This window comes from Haliaeetus albicilla, chromosome 7 (assembly GCF_947461875.1).
Source record: "Haliaeetus albicilla chromosome 7, bHalAlb1.1, whole genome shotgun sequence".
NCBI lineage: Eukaryota > Metazoa > Chordata > Aves > Accipitriformes > Accipitridae > Haliaeetus > Haliaeetus albicilla.
Window position 1 is genome coordinate 37,023,302 of NC_091489.1, and position 20,396 is coordinate 37,043,697.

Below are 20,396 nucleotides of genomic sequence, written 5' to 3' on the forward strand. Positions count from 1 at the left end.
GGTCATTTTTCCTGTTCTATACCTCAGAATTTCAACAAGCTGAAAGATACAGAATCACACAGACTAGATCAAACACAGGATCATCCTAAAGCTCACTGCTAACACACGACACCAGGAGTGCAAGTAAATTAACAGCTGATGAATGAAAACCAATTTCTTCTGATAAATACGCACTAAATCTCAATACATAACTGCACCACCCATATAGCCAGCGTCCGTTTTGAAACAGGAAACTCCACCCTGCCCTCCTGAGAAATGACAAACAATTTGGTGTTTGAAGATCACTTTATCCTTTTAAGGTAACATATATTCGAGGCATTGTTATAAAGTAAGTGATAAAATCAAATTTATCATCATTTTAAGATTCAGTACTGTTACAGCTGGGCAAAATTTCACCAGCAGAAAATAAAATGGATTTTTAATGAGTGGCTGGACATGGGATTTGAACATGTAGTTTGTTTGCTTTTCTGCTAAATGAATTAACTTTTTTGATACACAGTTAGTCATGAAGCCTGTTATAAAAAATTGGAATAATTTTAATATCATTTCCAAAGCTAAGACAGCAAAAAGGATCTTGACCAAGATGTACCTGAGACTACAAATCCCTCTTCCTGACTTCTGAAGAGGCTACAATCTGCTACTATTAAGTGATTTTATGTATGCCACTAGCCAGTTTTCAAGAAAAGCTTTGGCCTCCAGAGTGTCCTCAACAAGACACCTAAGTGAGCTACCACTCTATGAGATGCTAGTGATTCCCACCATCAGAAGAAAATGTTTCAGAGAAAAACACCACACGCTTTTTTTTCATTTTACTTCAGGATACAAATAATTAAACCCTTTTTGAGAAAAGAGAGCAATATGAAAAGTATATTTCAGAAAGCAATCCAGTTCTTCCAGAGAAGAGGGAGATGCCAGCCATGCCAACCCAAGAAGGAGCCAGACTGACAAATTCCAACTTTCTTCTCCTTGTGCCATTGCTGTTTTGATGGCGGAGTCTCTGGATGGAGTATCAAAACCTCTCTAACACCTCTCAAAGGTGCAGCCATTTTGGAGAGGAGCACTTCTCACGGAGGCAATCAAATAGCTCTGTAGGCAAAACTTTTGAGCACCATGCCTAAATTAAGTTTAAAATCTGTTTTATATTGACAGTTTCCACAGCTATGCACATACTCTTCCTGTGCCGGATGCTGGTTTTTATACTGAAACCCTCACATGCATGTAAACCCTGTGTTGCCCTCAATCTTGAATTCTGCACCTTCTGTTGCCCAGAGCATCAGCAGATGGTGGGGAAGTTTCTGAACAGAGTGCTCTATCCAATGCCCAGTATCGTGAAATCCATTTATGCCCATACTCACAGATTTACCCTTTTGCAGGTTCCCTTCACACGCCTGTTTGGACAGATCCTGGCGCCCGATCAAGAGACAAACTGCTTCTGGCCAGTCTGAGGCAGGCTGCTCTCGGCAATAATATATTGCATCTCTAATAGGAAGAGCCACACCAAAGGGGAGAGACTCCAGATCTCTTAGGGTGAACCCTTAAAATTAATAAGGAAAAAAATAAACTATTTTATCAAAACTAGATAAATTGTATTTCATATTATGCAAGCACAAGACTATTATTTATGATTGTTACCATTTTGCATAATGATAAAAGCTGCTCTTACCAACATTCGTCATCCAAATAACTAACTTTTCAGCCAGGCTAGAAACAGATGTGCTGTGGCTGAAACTGCATCTGTAAAATAAAGGTGAATAAAGGAGAAGCCAATAAATGCTAGTCCAAAAGTCAGCAGAAAGTCAAAAACTCAAGAGTTTAAAATAATACTAAAAAAAACCCATACCGACTGTCATCCTGTTCTGTTTGCTGTTTTCGTTGTCCTAGGAAAAACAAGACCACATTACTTCCACATTCTCCAAGCAAAAGTACAGCACATAACAAGCACAAGACACTAAGAGATACTATGATGGTATCAAAGCATCATTACCTGATGTAATCTTGCACAAATAATGGGAGGCTTCATTAGATACAGCATTCTCATCACCAAGTATGTACAGAGCCACACTCTGGATAGGAAAAAGACACCATAATACAAAGTCACTCAGTGTACAGCTGTTGCTATACTGCCTATCAAAATAGGCAGAAGAGTTAACTTAAACAGTGGAACAGGGCTGTTATGAAAACATTGTTAGTAAAAGGAGATTGAAACAACTGAAGCAAGCAACAAACTCTTACACTTTAGATTTCTAACTTTAAGTTTCGAAAAAATAAATCCTGAAACAACTCAATTTTCCCTAATAATTGTTTCAAGGGTAAGAAGAGAAAGACCTTTGAAACAGAAAAACATGTTCCTAGTCATGTTTCCCGTGTTGCTCATATTTCATTTAATTTCTCTTGCAAAACGCACACATCTTCTCCAGACACCATTTTTCACTCAGTTTTCTCCACATCTTGAATATTGCCTGCTTTGTGAAGACTCTGAGCGAAAAGTTATTCCCCAATCAAAGCACGGTCCACTTCAGCTATCTAGCCAGCAACAAAGTGATCTGTCACCCTATTTACTTTTTCATACTGCCAGACAAGCTGGCGTGCCAAAGGCAAAAGTCACAGGTAAAAATCTTTTGTTTTTCATTAAGATCTTCCAGTAAGAGACACTGCTGAGACACCAGCTCTGACCTCCCCATAGGCAAGTCACATAGAGGTAGGAGGAAAGACGAGTTGGGTGGACAGACACAGGTGATAGCCTGAGGGAAAGGCTACAGCTCTTCAGAGCTTGAATGCAGAGGCAAATTTAAGTGAAAGATTCAGCACTTTAAACAGTTTCAGTGCTGCTGCTTCAACCCTCCACGCTCTGAAGCAGAGGACAGGCTGACTCCTGGCAGCTTGTATCAGTGACTCTGCAACTAATCTTGGACACGTGGGTCAGATCAGAGTCTCTCCTCCCTGTTTTGCTCTTCAGCCACCCCAGGCTCAACATCCCTGCTTCAAACCCTGTATTGGCAGGTTTTCTCCATAAATGCTTTGTGAATAAGTGAGCGAGGCTGACCAGAAGATAACATCAGCACTTATAACTACTCATGCGACTAAATATTTATGTTGATGCATGCCCAAGAAGAAAGCCGGGAAATTCTCACTCACGAAATACAGTTAACTGAGTTACATTATTACTTTGCAAATGCCACTACTGCAAACCACAAAAAAAAAAAAAAAGTAGCAGTGAAGCATAGGCTACGCACTCAGCACTCACAAGCTCTCCTTCCCAACCTCAAATACCTCCTCCCACCTGCGAAAACCCATCCACACCCTTCAGTAATATTAAAGTAATAAAAGAGAAGAGGGTACTCACAGGGATTTCTCTCTGCTAAATACATATTATTCTCCCTGTGGAGAGGCTGACACTGCACAGTTTACTACACTGCAGGGATACTCAAGAGAATTTCATGCAGAACAATGAGGTCTACTTAGTACAGAGTAACAACACTTGGAGATGCTTGAGTCTCCAAACAGTACAGCTACAGCAGAGTTATTTATCACAGGCTCAATACCCCTCCAGTATGCCCCCGTTGCTCCACACAGTATGATTAAACCCTCTGTTATTTGACTTCCCACTGGGGACACTTTACTCACAGGAAATTAAGCAGCTGGGGCAAACCCTGGCCACAGTGTTGCTATGCTGACAGAATAAAACATATCCTTTTTACCAAAGTACGTACCAGTACTACCAGTTTGCTCCTTTCACAGACTCCTGGTAAGTAAGGATAAGGCTGTACTCCTTCTCCCTTCAGACAGGAACTCAGCCACTGAAAGATACTTGGAGGCTCAGCAGAAAAAAATGAGGGATGGTGCATGAAACCTGTTTGGACTTAATCATATGAACAGCAATGACATTGAGTTCATGGCAAATTCACAATAATTCTCCACTATTCCCAAAGCAAGCCCTACAGTACTTCTTTTAACAACAAAAACACAGTATTTCCCCAAAACGTTACAGATCACATCTCTCTCCTCTTAGATGGAAGTTTATAGCTAGATAGTAATGAAAACTTGAGACACCTGTCTTTCAAGAACAAAAATTATCTCAGCCCACAGCGAAAAGGAGTAAGTACAGAGTAATACTCAAAAACCTCACTGGAACAGTCTTGTAATTCAACAACATTAAACTGCTTAAGTGAGGACAACCTAACTATAATCTCTTTGCCTTCCCTATCCACAAACATGAATAGCAAAGCCTGAGCGATGCTATGAGATTTTTTTTTTTTTGGTCAGGAGAAACAGTAGTTTGTCTTACATGATTAGCAAATTTCAGCTGGTAGGACACTAAACAGGTGCACAAACAATGTATGGCCTTATTTTAACTTTGAGGTTTGTGCTTTCAGCTCTGATTTAGTTGTTGTGAACTATAAACCAAGAGCCTGCCAGCCTAGTGCTACTTTCCACAAGAGGGGCACATATCACTACCAGGCTTTTCCACAGTTGTCTGCTAAGATTTCTCAGCCAGCCTGAGCTAGGAGTTTGCCAAGATGAAACCATCGTTCCCTCCAAAATTCTTGTTCTGTGGAGTGTCCCATGAGGCACTGAACTGGAGGCACCAGGTCATGACTATACTATGCTAATTTCACTCCAGTCTTCTTAGGAGGCTATTAAAACAAGGCAACCTCAACACTGTGTGTGAGCAGTTTTGCATATTGGGGTTAAGTCCTGACCAGCCTTAAAGAGAACAGTTAGCAACATGCTCAGAATTAGAGATAATTTGTAAATCATCATCACTGAATATCCAGCTTCACATAGCCTTAAACTCACCTTGATCAATTATACAAGTCTGTCTGGAGGTTTTTACAAGGGCTGGATAGTCTCTGTAGTAATAGTCTATATAAGCTTCAAGTTTTAAGTCTCTAGAATGAGAGAGATTTGAATCACATTAGAGGGGGAAAAACCCACCCAACCTTTCTGCATTTCTGTGACATCTTCTGTTGATTTTTTTAAATGTTTGTGTACACACTAGATGTAAGGAGGGAAGTTCTGACTTTCTTAGCTAGGGCTGCTCAAGGGCATTGCCCCTTCCCTAAGCAGTGAATCTGCATGTTTAATTTTTCCCTGAGTACACTTCTCTTCAGCTGCTGTTCTGCTTTGTCCCACACCTCCACCATCATCACCACCTAAGGTGTGACAACTGTCACTACAGTTTCCCCCAAATTCTAATTGTTAAAGCCATATAACCTGCTGGGTTATCTGCAAGACATGAATGCATATAACAACTGGCAGCCTTAAAAGACACACAATCTTTCATTTCAGACTTGCTTCTAGTTGGCATGACACAATAGAGGACAGGCCAACCTTTTCAGCACTAGGGACTGGATGCCACTTCTGGGAACCATTTAGCCAGCCAGCTATAGCACGTGCTACTGGGGAAGAATCTATAGCCATAGAAAAAATTTGGCAGAAATAGCAAATACAACTCAGGGAGATGTTACTGGGCCTTTTACTTAAACACACATCTGTATCTATCTATCTATGTGCACGCAATGCAACTAGAAAGTGGTTGTGGAAGACATGAAGATGCAGTCACTGACTGCAGTGAAGATGCCACAACAAACAAGAATATTTGACAAATCTTGTGAGCTGAGCTGTGACGAAACAGTAGAAAAAACACAGGCTGCAGCATCTAAGATTTGTGAATCACACTGATGTTGGTAAGTGGCCAGACCCGTACAAGAGATTTGCTCCAGCAAATACATTTAAGCACAATAAGGTTTTAAACATTCATTTATTTTCTTCAAATACATTAAAAGCCTGCTGCACATTGGACAATCCCCAAACTCCCCATAAAAATAATACACACCCATCACCAAGAGACACTACACGATATACAATATCTGTGATTTGTCAGTTGGGCATACCTGGCCAGCTGAACCAGAACAACAACAAGTGAACGAATTCCTTCTCCCATTAGACTATTCAGCTTGAGCTCCTCATAGATCAGATGAAGAACAAAGAAAACAGCAGGAATATGGGTGAAAAGGAGGGTTGAGGAATCCAAACTAAGGCTCTGTGAAAAGTCATCCTTTGGAGCCAAAACTTCCAGAGGGTCTAGTCGCAAAGCTCTGGCTACAGGATGAGACTCAAAATTCCTATGGTAATCAGAGCTCAAGAGATATTCCCAGTCCTGGACCAAACAAACAGGAAAGAGGCAGAGGTTCCACAGTGAACATAACCTTCCAGCAAGAGTACTCCAAAGCACTGTTACAGAGGAAGTTTTTTTCCCCATAAACCAATACAAATGTGATTATTGTATGGTAAATGTGCTGCACAAACTCTGCAAGCCACAGAGATTCAGTTGCTAAGTTTCATCCCCTGACACCCCACCCCCCCCAGCCCCCTGTGTGCATAAAAGAATCAAAGCCTTATATTTAAGAGAACAAGACAAAAGAAAGCCAAGAGTGCCTTCTTTGCACCAATATTCTGTGCAGGAGACCTCACTGAGCATTTACGCAATTCGCCTAGTGCTCCCAGCCTTCTTTGTACTTCCCCTGCCACAGCACATCAGGCATTACATCCCGATCTTTGTTCCATGTAGACTGTAGTCCGTAACCCCATGGGCTCACTCAGCTGTCAACCCACAAAAAACTAATAGCACGACTGGACCACCACAGATTGTAAGCTTCTTATGATGGGATGATAGTAAGCCTCATCCACTTTACTGTTAGGCCATGTGAAAACTTCCTATTCCTGTCTAGGCAAAACCCAGTGAATCAGTCTTAAACAATCCGCTAAATTTGGTGAAAATCAGCACATTCAGTGAAGTATATAATCTGATACTCCCAACTTGCTAAAGGTGCTGAGTAGCCATGGAAGTGAGACAACTTCATTTTAAAGGGATGAAGCATCTAGGAGAGATTTGACATTGTCAGGAGACAATCTGGGATTGCTTTGTGATCCATATTAAATTCACTCCTGAGTCCAACCTCCCTCTTTGGAAGTGAGAACCCTGACAAGCAAGGTCACATCATGCAGCCACTGCACAGAGCAAAAGAACTTTTCTTCCCCTAAAGGCTTGTAAACTCAGATGAGCTCAGATGAAATGCAATACTCTCAGGGTGTTTCCTCTGGTTTGCCTTTAAAAAATACCAAACCAACCAACCCACCCCTCCCCAAGACTCTTATTTGTAAAACAGAACCATTTCTTACTTCATCTGACCCTGTTTCTGATGGTCTAGCCTTCTTTGGAGCAATAACGGGTGAAAGTGATCCTTCAAAATCAAGCTGCAAGAAATAAAAAGATCAGAAGTAGCTCAGTATTGAAATTCCCAGGATTGCACAAGTGAATCACTTAACATAACATCCAAATTTAAACTAAGCATTACATGACATTGCTTTGGGTACTTCTATATATTTTAGTTTCATATAAAACATATACTGCAATTCGATTTTTTTCTATGCACAGCTAGTTAATGCAGTGTATGGTGCATTAATTTCACAGTTTGCGTGCCTAACATCTGGTATTTACTAGGATGGGAAATACTGTGGATGAGCTAATGCTAGTAATGTAGATATACTGTAATTGCTTTCACTTCAGTTGTATGCATATCCTTGCTGGTTTTGTTGGTTTTTTTTTTCCTGAGGGTACTGCAAACATACTTGCTAGCAGGAAACTCACTTACAGAAAACTCCAAATACATCCAGTAAAACAGCTGAAAAAAACAGAACTTTAAATGTTGTAATTAAAAAACTACATGGAAAATCCTCTTTAGGAAACATGAATCTGAGTTGTGATTTGTGTTTCTAGCAAAAATAGGCTTAATACGGATTAAGTGAATCAAATCTTTAATGCATCAGTATTAGTCATGAAATGGAGTAAAATCTTCATTATTTTTATTTGACCAAAGACAGTTGGTGCTAAGTACCTTATAAATATATTTCATGATAAACACAGACTAAAAGGTATACCTAAAATTTAGCAATATAGAATTGATTTGATGGCATCTTGTTATTTAAGACAGGATACAATCTAGTTCTGACACAATTCGGTGTGTCTCTAACCATTTTGAACCTTGAAGAATTACCAGTAGCGTTAACATAAGCCAGGAAAACAAACATATAAGCTTGCTTACGTTACGTGTCCAGGACAGTCTCTCCGTGTTGTAACCCATCATATTCATGAGACATGTTACAAATAAATTCCATTCTGAGTGATAGCTTGGTCCTCCTGGAGCATTATAAGCATTGTACCACTTGACAAGCATCTGTACTGCTATCTCCTTGGGCAGGATAGCTTTGATGCCTTGCAGACATCTTTTCACTGTTGGAAAAGAAAAAAAAAAAAAATTTAGGTGTGGTTTCCATCTTACCTTCTGGTACTTCTTCCAATCAGTGCTATAAATCTTCACAGTTCTTGGACCTCCTTTTAACTCTCCAGCAACTCTTTTAATAAAAGCCACACCACACAACCTCCAGCAGCTGTTCCTTTAGTTCAGGTTAAGCACAGCCCCTCTAGTTCACCACACAAAGGGGAAAAAAGTTCCTTTTTGCTCATTACTGAAACTGGCTTGTGTCTGAACTTGCATCTCAGCCCTTCCTTAAGCAAGAACATACACAATAGCAGAGAGCAAAGCAACCTAAAGAACAAAGGAAGTTTTAAGAGTGCAGTGGGTGAATCACTAAAAGCAACAGAGCACACCTAAACAAATGGTAGCAGCTCTAGAAGGTAAGTTACTAGAGCTTGGAACACGTGGTACTGAATCATTACAGTCTAAGATATGCATAAACTACTTTAAAAAAATGAATCCTCAGAAATTATGGAACATATTCCATGTGATGGATTCTGAATCATACCTAGTTCTGAAGTGGCAATTTCAGGAATTGTAATCCGAACCATTGTATTATTGCTGAGTTCCTGAAAAAATAAAAAAGGTAAGAGTCAAATTATGAAATGCATAAAGCCAGGGTCCCTTTCTATCAACTCAGAACTCATTTATGTATTAAGCATATTCCTAATTCCTGGCTATTTGCTACACTGAAGATTTGCACCTTCTGATGCTAGCTCCATGAAACACTTGAAATAGACCTTGAGCTGAATGACTTGAGGGAATCAATTAAATTCTGTGACTTCTAGAGTATTCTACAGAAAGAAAAATGTGGAGCGACCAATGCAGGTGTGACATTTTGCTGTTGATCAGGAGCTGCTACCAACGTCTCACTATGCAGTAGAAGTAAATGTTACCCTCACTTTGCTTTGCTAACGAAGACTGACTCAAATTACAGGATAATACCTACTAAAGTTACTCTGTTGTGGACAGGATCTCTCAGAGCATGAATGAAAGTTCCAAGCTGCTGAAAAGTACAGTCTTCAATGTAAGTCGAGTCATGAATTTTGGAAGTATCCCTTAGCTCTGGAACTGGTGACAGAAGCACACCCTGAAAAGTGGTAAAAATGATTGCTTAGAATTGTTGAAAGAAGAGGATCTGAGCAAAAGACAGCTAAAACTGCCATTTTTAATGTACCAGTAAGTATTTTGAAAACAATTATAAATCTTTCCAATCTCTGCCTCAGAAGTTTTACAGAAATAAATAAACAGTGCAGCACTAAATACATCCTCTTTAAACACTGTTTATTCAGGGAATTTACAGAAGAAAAATGAAAGATACCTTGAAAATTAAAAATCAATGAATCATTTGAAGCTGTTACAACTAAACTCTTTCCAAGGCAGGGCCTTCTTTCTTCTTACCTCTTCTATGGGCCCAAGATGCTTATTCAAAGGCTTGGATGGAGTGCTGACACTATCCAAGGGAGTACTTGGCCTAGGCATTTGGTTGGACATCGTCAGGGATGGAGCAGGCAGTCCGGGAATAAAAACCTTCCCCACCTTTTTGTGAACAATATATAGGAAACAAATAGTTGGTTTTCATGCCTGTGCTTCCACAAGCTTGCTTACATATACAGATGTTATCAGATTTTAACATCTTAAAGTTTTAAGAAAAGTGGCTATGTACTTAAACTAAAGTCTCTGAAGAGAAGATTAAAGATTACTTCATGTAATTACTTTCTTCAGATGATGACACACCAAAGAACTACCATATATGGTCAGTATTGTACAGGTCTACTCCCACTAAAAGCTCTAGCAGGGCTTCACTGAGAAAGCTCTACTTTCAGAGAGTATACTTTTTTAATATACATACATATATATACACACACACACGCACACAAACATGTGTACACACACACGTACAAATTGCAGCGTCCAAGGTTTCTGCATAGATAGAGAGAGCATAGTGCATCTCTATAGAATTTAAGGAAAAGTTTTAGTTATTTTGGATGAATCGTGTCCACCCTAATAACAGCCCATTGTAAAGCAAAATAATTTGACATCTAAAGCTATCTGGCAAGCTACAGAGAAGTATGAAAGTTTTTTGCTCAGGAACAATTCTTATTTTCCATATTCTTGAAGTTTTCTTTCTTTGAAAGCATTTTATTACTTTAGTATTTTACTATCACTGAAAATAAGCTCAAGAGATTATTTAATTGTACCACAAGATGCCACTGATTCTTCAGAACTACCTTTCCAGCACTTCACATAAACTACAGTTAGTACATCAGCACAGCCACCTTCCCAAGCAAGTCCCAAGTGAGCAGCAGCAGCCGCCTACAGTAGCTTAAAATGATACCTTGTAAGGTATGATGCACACAGGATCCCTCTGTACAGCCCAGCTTGTAACCAAAGATTCAAATATTTATTTGGGATAGGAAAACTGTTACTTACCCGAACCACTCCAGAATAAAGCACTAGATTTCCACTGCCTTCCAGAACCAGCAGCGTATCAATGCCCTGTAAGAACCAAGCCGAATATTCAGCTTCTTGTATTTAAGTAAAAAGACAACAGTTGGACAACACAAGTGACAAAGCAGGATACTCCACAGTTAGTAGTCCATACAGAGGTAGGTACCTGCACTGGAGCTGCATCCTTTGCTTGAATATTGGTAACAGAACCAAAGATCAGCTGTGACTTATCATTGCTCTCTTGAAATTTTACACACCTAGAGATTTGAGAAAACAACAGGAAACATAAAAGGACTGTCCCATCAATTAAAACAGTGTTGCATGGTGCAGTTACTTTTATTGTGGTATATGTGGTTCCTTCCTCCTTCCTTTGCTTGTTTTGCCCTGCTAGTCAACTTATTTTTACTCTGCTAGTCTAATTAAAACCCCCAATGTATTTCTAAGGGGTAAAGACGAGGATAAATAAGAATACCATTCAAATCACAGTGAACATTCTCTCGCAACTTCAGTTTTATTTAAATAGTCCAAGCCATCTATGCCACCACAGTTAAAAACACGTGATATGTGAGCCAGAGATGTACCACAGATTCCACTAGCTGCAGGAGTAAGTATGTTAAAACCCATATCTAGCTGGTAATTTCTAGAGTGCTCCTCTTTGTTCACCTGTCCCCAAGATAGAGATGCTCACCGCAGCTGGAGCTGGGATTCCACTAAAAAGCACAAGAACTTCTGCCCACAAAGGTCAGTGGTAATAAACACTTTTGATGCTTGGGAATTCTTCTCTCTGTAGAAGAGACACAATGATCAGCACACTGTTTGGTCTACCATAAAAATTTTAAATGAAGGAAAACAGTGTCCAGAAGCTGTAGGGTCACACTAGACTTCAATTAGCAGTGCATCAAGTTGCCAGAATGTGCCAGTCTCAGTTTCAGTCATTACTCTTGAAACTGATTTTCTAGCACTCTAATCTCCACATTCACCACTTTTCGGCATGCAGAGCAGATGCTATTTGGCTTTGTTCTCCTGTTCCATCTTAGGGTTAATGCTGTGTTTTGCCCCTTTTGATGGTAACACAGAAAGAAATACTCCCCCTAGAAGATCAGAAAAACCCCAAAGCAATGAGGAGGTTAGAACCCACTTTGCTTTAGAAATCTCATTAAACCATTCCCCCACTCAGAGGGCCATGGATAATACAACAGGCAAAACTGTTCCAAGTGCCCACTTCTCTTTTGAAGGGAGCTAGGCACTTAGTGAGCATCGTTTTTCAAAAAAATTAGGAAGTACAAGTCCACAAATTTACTTTAAGGTGGCACCATTTGCAGAAAACACACTAAAATAAGCTGTCATTTTACTTTATTTCCCCCCTGCAATGGAAATCCAGAACTTCTCACAACCCAGCACAAGCACCTAACCTCATGTTTGTGACTGTTTCCGTCCACAGATGATCTATACACAGTTCAGGAATAATTGGTTCAGTTTCTGTTATGAGGAAGGAATCACTGGAAGCACTGTTTGGAGAATGGGTGATACTGTGCCTCTTCGGTGATTGAGCACTACTGGAAAAGTTGAACCTCTGCACTCCTGAGAAAGAATGCACTCCCAGGGCAGGGGAATGAGAGCGGCTGCAAGCAAAGACATAAGACATTACTGAAAAGTGATTTTCAAAATCAGGTATGGAATCCCACCAAGCTCATACACTGGTAGAGACTTCAAAAACAAACAAACCCACCCTAAACCAGTAGCTAATTCAGTGTTAGCTTCCTTTAGCAATACACCCCAGCACAGGAAAGCAATTCTGTCATTAATTTCCAGTCACCTCTGTCAGAATCTAATAGATGAGATTTCAAAAGTAGGAAAACCAACATTTTAAGTTGTGTGGTCCATTTCATCAAAAATCTCTCCCAACCTCTTCCCTCTAAATATGCCTTCCTTTAGAAAAGCTAACTGAAAACATTCCTGGGACTCAAAAGACCTTCAGACAGTTCTCAACTCCAGTACAGACTGGCTGTGTGATGACAGAACAGCCTCTTTGGCTCTTGGAGACCAATTACCCTCCTGTGCTATAGGGATAATAGCACACCAAATGTCACAAGAGCATTCCAAGTGGGCTTTCAGATGCTGTAACAGAAGAGGCACCTGCACCTTAGATGGACAGATTTGTAACGGCAGACAGACAAGACAGCAATACAAGATGTCCATCCTATTCTACAGCTTGTATTCTTTGCTACCATCTGTCTACACGTTATGTTCAGCACCCACCTCAAAGCAGCCATGTTGGAGATAGATGGTGAGCGGGACTGCATGCTGGGTGATGACACTGATCTGCTCTGGCTGTGGATAGATGAGTAGTTCTGGAAAGGGGAGCCCACAGGCGAGTCTCCCTTTGAGAGGCTTCTGAGATGAGCAGTCAAAGAGCTGCTAGTGGCCATGTGCTGCGGTGTGCCCATCTGCTCAGAGAACTTCAGCACTGTGTTCTGCTCCTGGGAGAGAAAACAGAGCTGTGTATACAAAACCAGCACATGAGCAATAACATCCAGCAAGATGGTCAAATAGCTTGTTTCATCAGTTAGGTGTTAAAAATTTATGCCTAGGTAGGTGCTCAGCCTAAGAAGTTGTTTCTACCAACCATACTCTCTCCCTCAGAGTCACAGAAACTGCTCCTATGGTTTTCAGGGCAGTTGTTTGTCACTTCTCACAGAAGACAACAGTTTAAGCAGTGTCCAAACCTTCCGGTACAATGCAAGGAATATGACGATAAGCACAGTATACTTCATGACCATCACCATCACATGACCTCCCTGACATGTGGTATAGGCAAATACATGAAAGAAACTATATTTAAAAAAAAAAAATCTTACTCTCTTATAAATAAAATAAATCACAAATACAAGGCATTTCTAACATATACAGCCATAAGGGCACGTCAATACACACACAATTTTTTAATGATATTTAGTCAACAATAAATTTGTACCTCTGGCTTTACTCTCCGAAGAGCCCAAACAGTATGTAAACTCTGCACAGTATCATAGGTCATCACAATGGAAGGTTCAGCATTGAGAAACACAATCCTCAAGGTGTAATCAGCAACGTACTGCACTCTAGCAGAGCCAAACACGCCTGCTAAAGAAACAGTTAACTTCAGTTAAGGCAAAAGGATCATTTCTACAGCAGCGTTATCAGTTACAGGGTTAGCATTTTTCCTACCCTCTTTCTTCCACAATCTGGGTTACTTTCCTGAACATTTTCTGTGTTCACAAAGCAACTAAAACACCCCACTTCTGAATTCTTGAAAGAGAGATTGTTTGCAAATTTTGTGATAGAGAAAATGCTCAAGTGACACATTAAGCATTTGATACCATACTGACAGACTCCAAGTGACACATCTAAAGATGTAACCTTACCTCCAGACTTACAGACAAGAGGTGTTATCTCATCTAATGGGTGTAGCATGCTGAACATAGTAGGCAAAGGCTCTCTAGAAAGAAACCAAACAAAGCATGTTCAAAAAACAAATGCTAAGAAGAATCATTGTTCTCTCTTGTAGCTGGTACATGTGCTGCAATCCCAAAACAGCTCCTAAGACCTTAACAAATCAGAGCCTGAAATCAGTAGAGACATATGTTCTGTTCACAGAAGCTTGTTGGATTAACTGAGTAGAGTCAGACAAAGGCTGATGTATCAAACAGAATGATTAGGTCTTGCTTTACACCGCAGAGCACTTGAGAATGACCCCACCTGGTGGCCACACGACAGACTTTGGCTGGCCCGAGTGAACAGAGCTGGCACCAGAGTTAGGAAGAGGAGTAGGAAGAGGAGAAAGCCCATAACCCAGACTCAGCTTAAGAGTTTGGTTTCCACAGCTTCCATGTCCCAGACAAGCAGACAGCCATCAGGTCATTTGTATGCATCACAGAGCAGAAATCAAGCCACCCATCTGTGGCGGCAGTAGCAAAAGGAGGAATTTTCATGGAAGGCCAGTTTGAATAGGGTCAATCATGATTTTTGCAATGTACCCTCTTGAACATTCTCAGAACCTCTATTTCTAATCCCAACACTTCTGAGGACTAGAGAATCACAAGTGCCTGGAATGGACATATAAAGCCCAAGAGAGAGCAACTGGCTGTATTAGAGCTGTTCATCAGCACACCATCCAACTCCTTACTCTGCTTCTCAGCTATATGCCCAGCCACAGAGCATAGAGTCTACGATCCTCACCAAATAAATAACAGGATGCTCCATACAGTTAAAGCATTCTGCACCTGAGAGAAAATGTCTCAATGACAATCCCTCAGTGAATCTCCCAGTTTACCATCATAGCCTGGAACCAATTCCCAGGAAAAACCTTAATGAAATCAGGCTAGTAACACTCATATCGTGCCTCCCATACCCTATTCCCAGGATCGCTACTCCCAACTAGTCATTAAGGCAAGACAGTATCAGAGGAATATCATGAATTGTCAGTATTCAGCCCCTTCCTGCCATTTCCTCATGTTTCACCCGATTTCACCTGTCCCCGTCATGAACACACAGATTCTTTCATTATTGCTCTTCAACTCTTGCACTGCTGTATTAGATTAGCAAACAGTCTATAATGAAAAAATCAAAGCCACTCGTTACATACCTGGGTGGACTTGGAGGTACTTCATGTGAAGAACTACTGCGCTCAAATAACAAACCATATTTTGTTGGCCAGACATTTGCGACCTATAAAAAATTACAAATAGATTTATAACAAAAAAAAAACAACCAAAACCAAGTACTTACTATATTGATTATGTTTCATATTCGAGTATCTCGTTAGAGCAAAATAAGATGTTTAGGCCTTTTCTTGAGAGAAAGGTAATTTAAATCAGAGCAGGTTCTCAGACTACAAAGCAGTCATACCCATACTTTCCCACATCATACAACCAGCTGCCACTACTTCCAGAAGTATTCAAAGCCTGAATGACACAGTTGCACTGTCATCAGCTTTGTTGCTTTCACCCACAGAGTGAAGGTGTCAGGCAGCCTCCACTAGGAGTGCTTTATGCACACCTCCCTACCTCAACACAGTGTGCAAACAGATAACAAGCCCATCTGTGGACAAAAAAAGGGCAGCACTTACCTGAAAAGGTAAAGCAGCAATGTAATCCTTTCCCTCTATGCTATGCACATTTATACAGGAATTCTGCAATATGCAGATACATTTTTCTACTACTTCATCACGGCCTGAAACCAGGGGAAAAAAAGAAAAAACCAACAACAGTCAAACACAGTAAAGTTTCTCTCTTTCCTTAGACATCCTCTATACACAAAATATAAGCTTGAGGGGGAGTGGCTGTCTTAACATAGCAAGTCTTGATGACTAAATTTATCATGCCAAGAGAGCTGAACTCAAAGCATTTGTTTGGCATTATAGTAAGCAGGAAACTTACCATCAGCTTTTTCAGATTTTTCCTGGGGTATAATGAAGTCACACCATAAGGCCTGAAACCAAATACAATATAATTATTTCTGAAGAACGAGCTGACGCTACTACACAATCTCTGCCTTTCCATATTTCCCAGAGTAACCCCTCCTCAGAATGCTGTTTGAAAACAGTCGGTGAGTATTTTTTAGCTAACATGCATTCATTCAGTCACCACCTTTCCACATTTTCATACCTGCAGAACAGGGCTGTCAACAGTGAAAGCCTTGTAAACAGTAGATGCTTGGTTTTTACTTCCTTTGCTCCAGATGACCATGTTGCTGGCCACATACAGCTCTTCATCGTAGTCCACCTCTTCCCCAACATCACTGACACCTTTCCTCAACTGCCAACTTTCCTGAAAACCAAGGGGTTTTGAAGAAAAAGTTACAAGACCTGCCGGCGTCATCACAACAGCCGGTCATTGCTCAGCGGTCACGGTTTGGCCAATTTATTTAGGAAGCCAGAAAGCCAGGCCAGGGCCCTCACGCCCTCGCTGCCTCCTACCCGCTGCCGCTCGTGGATCGTCACCTCGCGGAGGGAGCCCACCAGGCCGGCCGCCCCGTCGGAGGAGCAGAGCTCGGAGGCGGGCTGCAGCCGCCGCAGCTGGAGGGTGAGGGCGCTGGGATGGCGCCGGCAGTGTTCGCGGCCCCGGGGGGCGAACTCCTGCAGGTCGCCGGCCGCAATCATCGTCGCCCTCTCGTCAGAGTGGTCCGACATGGGGCCCCGATATCCTCATTATTTCTGGGACGGACGGACACCCGCCGCGACCGGGCTCCGGCTCCCGCGCCGCCCGGGGGCCACGCGGGAAGCGGCAGCGCGGCTGGGGCGAGCGCGGACGCCGGCGGCTCCTCACACGGGCGCGGCCATCTTGTCGCTCCCGCCCTGCTCCGCGGCCCCGCGCGGGGGACGCCGGGAAGGAAATGGCGGGCGGGGGCAGAGGGGGCGCCGCGCAGCCCCAGCTCTGTCCGCGTAGGGGCCTCACGGCGGGCACGGAGGCATTTGGCCGTGTCTCCTGAGGGGAATTCTGCTCAAAACGCTGTGCTGGGGTGGTACGGTCACACGGATCTTTAAACCAGAATCGCTGGCGTGCGGTCCAGAGCCTCGGCAGCCCGCTGTCCCCCGCCGCAGCGGGGTACGTTGCGTAGCGCTCAGCGCCCTGTACGCCCGTCCTTTTCCCACCTCCCACGGCAACTTTCCTCATAAACTTGACCTACGTCGCCCCTCGTGAGCCGAATTGTCACTCTGCACCTTCTCTTCTGACTGTAGCCAGCAAGGAGCCAAAGGACTGTCCTCTTAAATCTCAGGGTTGCGACAAAATCCCCCCCTTACAGCCAAGCCTGTGTTTCTGCAGTTAAATATTTTAACAGCTTCTACACTGATGCTTCAACATAATTTTGCTTTAAGGCGTAAAAGTTTACACAGCGTGGAATTTAGTTACCTGTAGAGTTTGAGCAGTTACTTTCCAAAGGCAGGCATGGCGCTTAGGAAACACAAAATGCAATACGTTAGACCATTTCACGGGACTGGCAGAGCCTCCCTGTCATTCTGCAGTTGCCAAGAGGCATGTTGCACAGCCCTCTTCACAAAATTTCAGGTGCTCATGCGATATGGATGAGCATAACTCCCTGGAAGTCTGCCCTCCACAGACTTACACCAGCTAAAAACCCAGCTCCTGACGTGGCTGTTCTCCTGGCTTGAGTGCAGAGAGGTTGTATCATCCACCTTCACTCCTGAATGGGTGTAGGGACTGCCTGCTACACTCCTGAAGGCTAAGGCTGAGGGTGCCAAAACCTTTGCAGCTGTACCTCTGACTACCAGTGCTAGGTGTCAGGCAGTTAGCCTGGCTTTTCTGATGAGAACCACCAGATTTTGCCAAAGGAATGATGCACTGACATGCATTTCTGTATAATCAAATGTCGCCCATGTGTAATCGGGCCGTTTGGGTTCCAGCATCTGCTGGTCTGCCTTGGTTGTGGTCTCACAGCAAAACATGCAGAAACAGCGCTCTGGGGTGTACTCAGCTGCCAAAATCTGGTGGGACAATCACATTATTTTTATTCTTTTAAGAACAAGTTTCACGGACAGGATCAGCACTGTGCTGTTAATCTGGCCATTTTGCAAGCACTGTAGCACACACAGGCATCTGTCCCATGTGGATGCGTCGGCAGTAAGCAAGCTTGTCCTGCGGTCTTTTCAACCATTTAAACATTGCAAGATGAGCTCTTTTCTTTACCTCTCACCTTTATAATTGCTCACCTAAACAAGAGGGTGTTGCTGGCTACAGATCACAGCCAGTTACTAGCTTTCAGTGTAGCGCCATTCCTGCAATGGTGTACTTTCTCTATTTGTGTCCAAGTAGCATACCAGAAAATGTCTTTTTTTTTTTTTTCCAATTAGCACCTGTGGTGTGAAGTCCAAAAGGAGCCTGTGTTTGTCTGACAGGCAATAATAACAGAACAAAACCTGTATGAAGTACCCTGATAGGAACTGGAAGGGTAGTGCATTCTGATGAGGATGATTTATTTTCAAGGTATTAGTTTCACATGAGAAATCAAAGGAGGAGGGAGAAGCTGTCGAAGAATTGAAAACATACTTGAAACCATGGTTCCAGCATGTGATTTGGGGAATCCTTGGTTCAAGTCATGATAATAAGCACTCATCGTTTTCTCAGAAACGAGAAGCAGCCTGCTGGGGAAAGCCAGGTTTAGTAGAAGCAAGAATTCACCGAGCTGCAGAGTGTTTTCAAATCATATTGCAGCTTCTGGCAGGAAGACAACCGGAAGAAATGGTAGCCTGGATCTACAGATCCAGCCAGGGACCAAATTTCCATATGGAGACAAATGGGGGTATGTAAACAAATAAGACTGTGAAATACAAACAGCAGCTTTGTGGGCAAGTAAGAATGCCCAGGGCTCAAAACAAGGAAGGTTCAAGCCAGTGTCCAACCTTTGGAGATGGCTTTCTGCTTTTGCGAAATAATTTGCAGACCAGGAGAAATTGTCCTAGGAAGAAACAGCTGACCCAAGGGACAGAATGTGCCTGGTAAGAGAGGTAGCATGTACCATGTGCCCAAAGAAAGCATCACAAGAAAAAAGGCATTTTAGTAGCGCCACAAAATGTTCCATTTTCTCTGCAAATTGTTCACTAGCTGCATCCTGTGACCGGGATATAACATTTAACACAAATGGACCATCTGCCTTGAGCTAAAAACATGTTGCCAAAAGAGTTTGGTATTTCAAAGAACAGGAGCCCTTGCAAATAGAAATAAAAATAGACACAAAGAGGAAGCAGAAATAAAGGAAAGAAGAGATTTAGCAAAGTGAAAACAAAAATACAGAAATAGCAAAGGGAAAAAAAAAATCTCAGCAGATAATAGCCCAAAGCCCAATTGTCGAGTGTCATTTCTGCTAAATGGTCCGATTTCACAAGTATTACATTGCCCCCAAAGTCTCTGAATAGTCTTGTGAAAAAATGGTGTCAATGCTCTGAAGTGAAACTGCAAAAACCCTAAACAGTCAAGTCCAGGCTCTGGTGTTATCACAAGAGGATTATAACTTCTCATCCAGGCAGGAGAAGCCCATGATGATAAAGATAGGCATCTTTGCGCTCATGAGCAGGACTCCGTGTGGAGATGTATACCAACACAGCAGGAAAACATGGACTCATGAAAACAAGGACTCCCTCAGAGGAATGGCCTGGGCAATGGATCCAATAACCTTTGCGCTGGAAAGCCAGGGGCTGAAAGCATGGCTCAGAAACGGCCAGTACCTGTGCAGTTACCTGCACTCTACTCTGCCCTTCCTCCTTCGGAAGGGGAGAGGTGGGTGCTCCCTCCAGCGTGGTCTGTGCTGCGCTACAGCACCTGGAGAGCTGTGAGCATGACTGGTTTAGCTGGTTCAGGGTTGGATCCTGGCGCTCAGACGGAGGAGACAGGCAGCCTTTGTTTCTGATTGAAGGTTCTCCTTTTGTTTCGGTCCTCCTTCCTTTGACATCAGTTGGTTTTTTTCCTCTCCCACTGTCCTGTGAGGTATTTCTAGGGCCAAATGCTGGCTGATGCCCAGCCACAGGCAGCAAGAACAGGGGATGCTGTTTGGGGAGATCTTCCGAGTCCAGCCATGCATATACTTTGGGACCAAAAACCACAAGTCATTTGTGTGCAGACCCCCCAGAAACTG

The 20,396-nt window shown here is 42.4% G+C and overlaps 1 protein-coding gene across 2 annotated transcripts in view; it reads right to left on the bottom strand.

Annotated features, from left to right (window-relative positions):
• ANAPC1 (anaphase promoting complex subunit 1) overlaps nt 1-17,114 on the bottom strand; it is a 33,969-nt gene extending 16,855 nt beyond the window's left edge. The window contains exons 1-24 of one of the 2 annotated variants that reach the window (XM_069787748.1): nt 16,726-17,114; nt 16,415-16,576; nt 16,187-16,238; nt 15,877-15,980; nt 15,394-15,476; nt 14,174-14,247; nt 13,744-13,889; nt 13,029-13,249; nt 12,182-12,391; nt 11,458-11,553; nt 10,936-11,026; nt 10,752-10,817; nt 9,720-9,857; nt 9,268-9,408; nt 8,827-8,887; nt 8,106-8,293; nt 7,183-7,257; nt 5,895-6,160; nt 4,798-4,889; nt 3,711-3,859; nt 1,985-2,063; nt 1,841-1,877; nt 1,664-1,734; nt 1,356-1,534 (exon numbers count right to left, since the gene is read on the bottom strand). In XM_069787748.1, the coding sequence (XP_069643849.1) occupies nt 1,356-1,534; nt 1,664-1,734; nt 1,841-1,877; nt 1,985-2,063; nt 3,711-3,859; nt 4,798-4,889; nt 5,895-6,160; nt 7,183-7,257; nt 8,106-8,293; nt 8,827-8,887; nt 9,268-9,408; nt 9,720-9,857; nt 10,752-10,817; nt 10,936-11,026; nt 11,458-11,553; nt 12,182-12,391; nt 13,029-13,249; nt 13,744-13,889; nt 14,174-14,247; nt 15,394-15,476; nt 15,877-15,980; nt 16,187-16,238; nt 16,415-16,576; nt 16,726-16,938 (2,994 nt within the window). In that variant the 5' untranslated portion in view covers nt 16,939-17,114. Of the gene's footprint in view, nt 1-1,355; nt 1,535-1,663; nt 1,735-1,840; nt 1,878-1,984; nt 2,064-3,710; nt 3,860-4,797; nt 4,890-5,894; nt 6,161-7,182; nt 7,258-8,105; nt 8,294-8,826; nt 8,888-9,267; nt 9,409-9,719; nt 9,858-10,751; nt 10,818-10,935; nt 11,027-11,457; nt 11,554-12,181; nt 12,392-13,028; nt 13,250-13,743; nt 13,893-14,173; nt 14,248-15,393; nt 15,477-15,876; nt 15,981-16,186; nt 16,239-16,414; nt 16,577-16,725 lie in introns of both variants that reach the window. The other variant, XM_069787747.1, reaches the window with a different exon arrangement.
• Nucleotides 17,115-20,396: the final 3,282 nt, after the last annotated feature.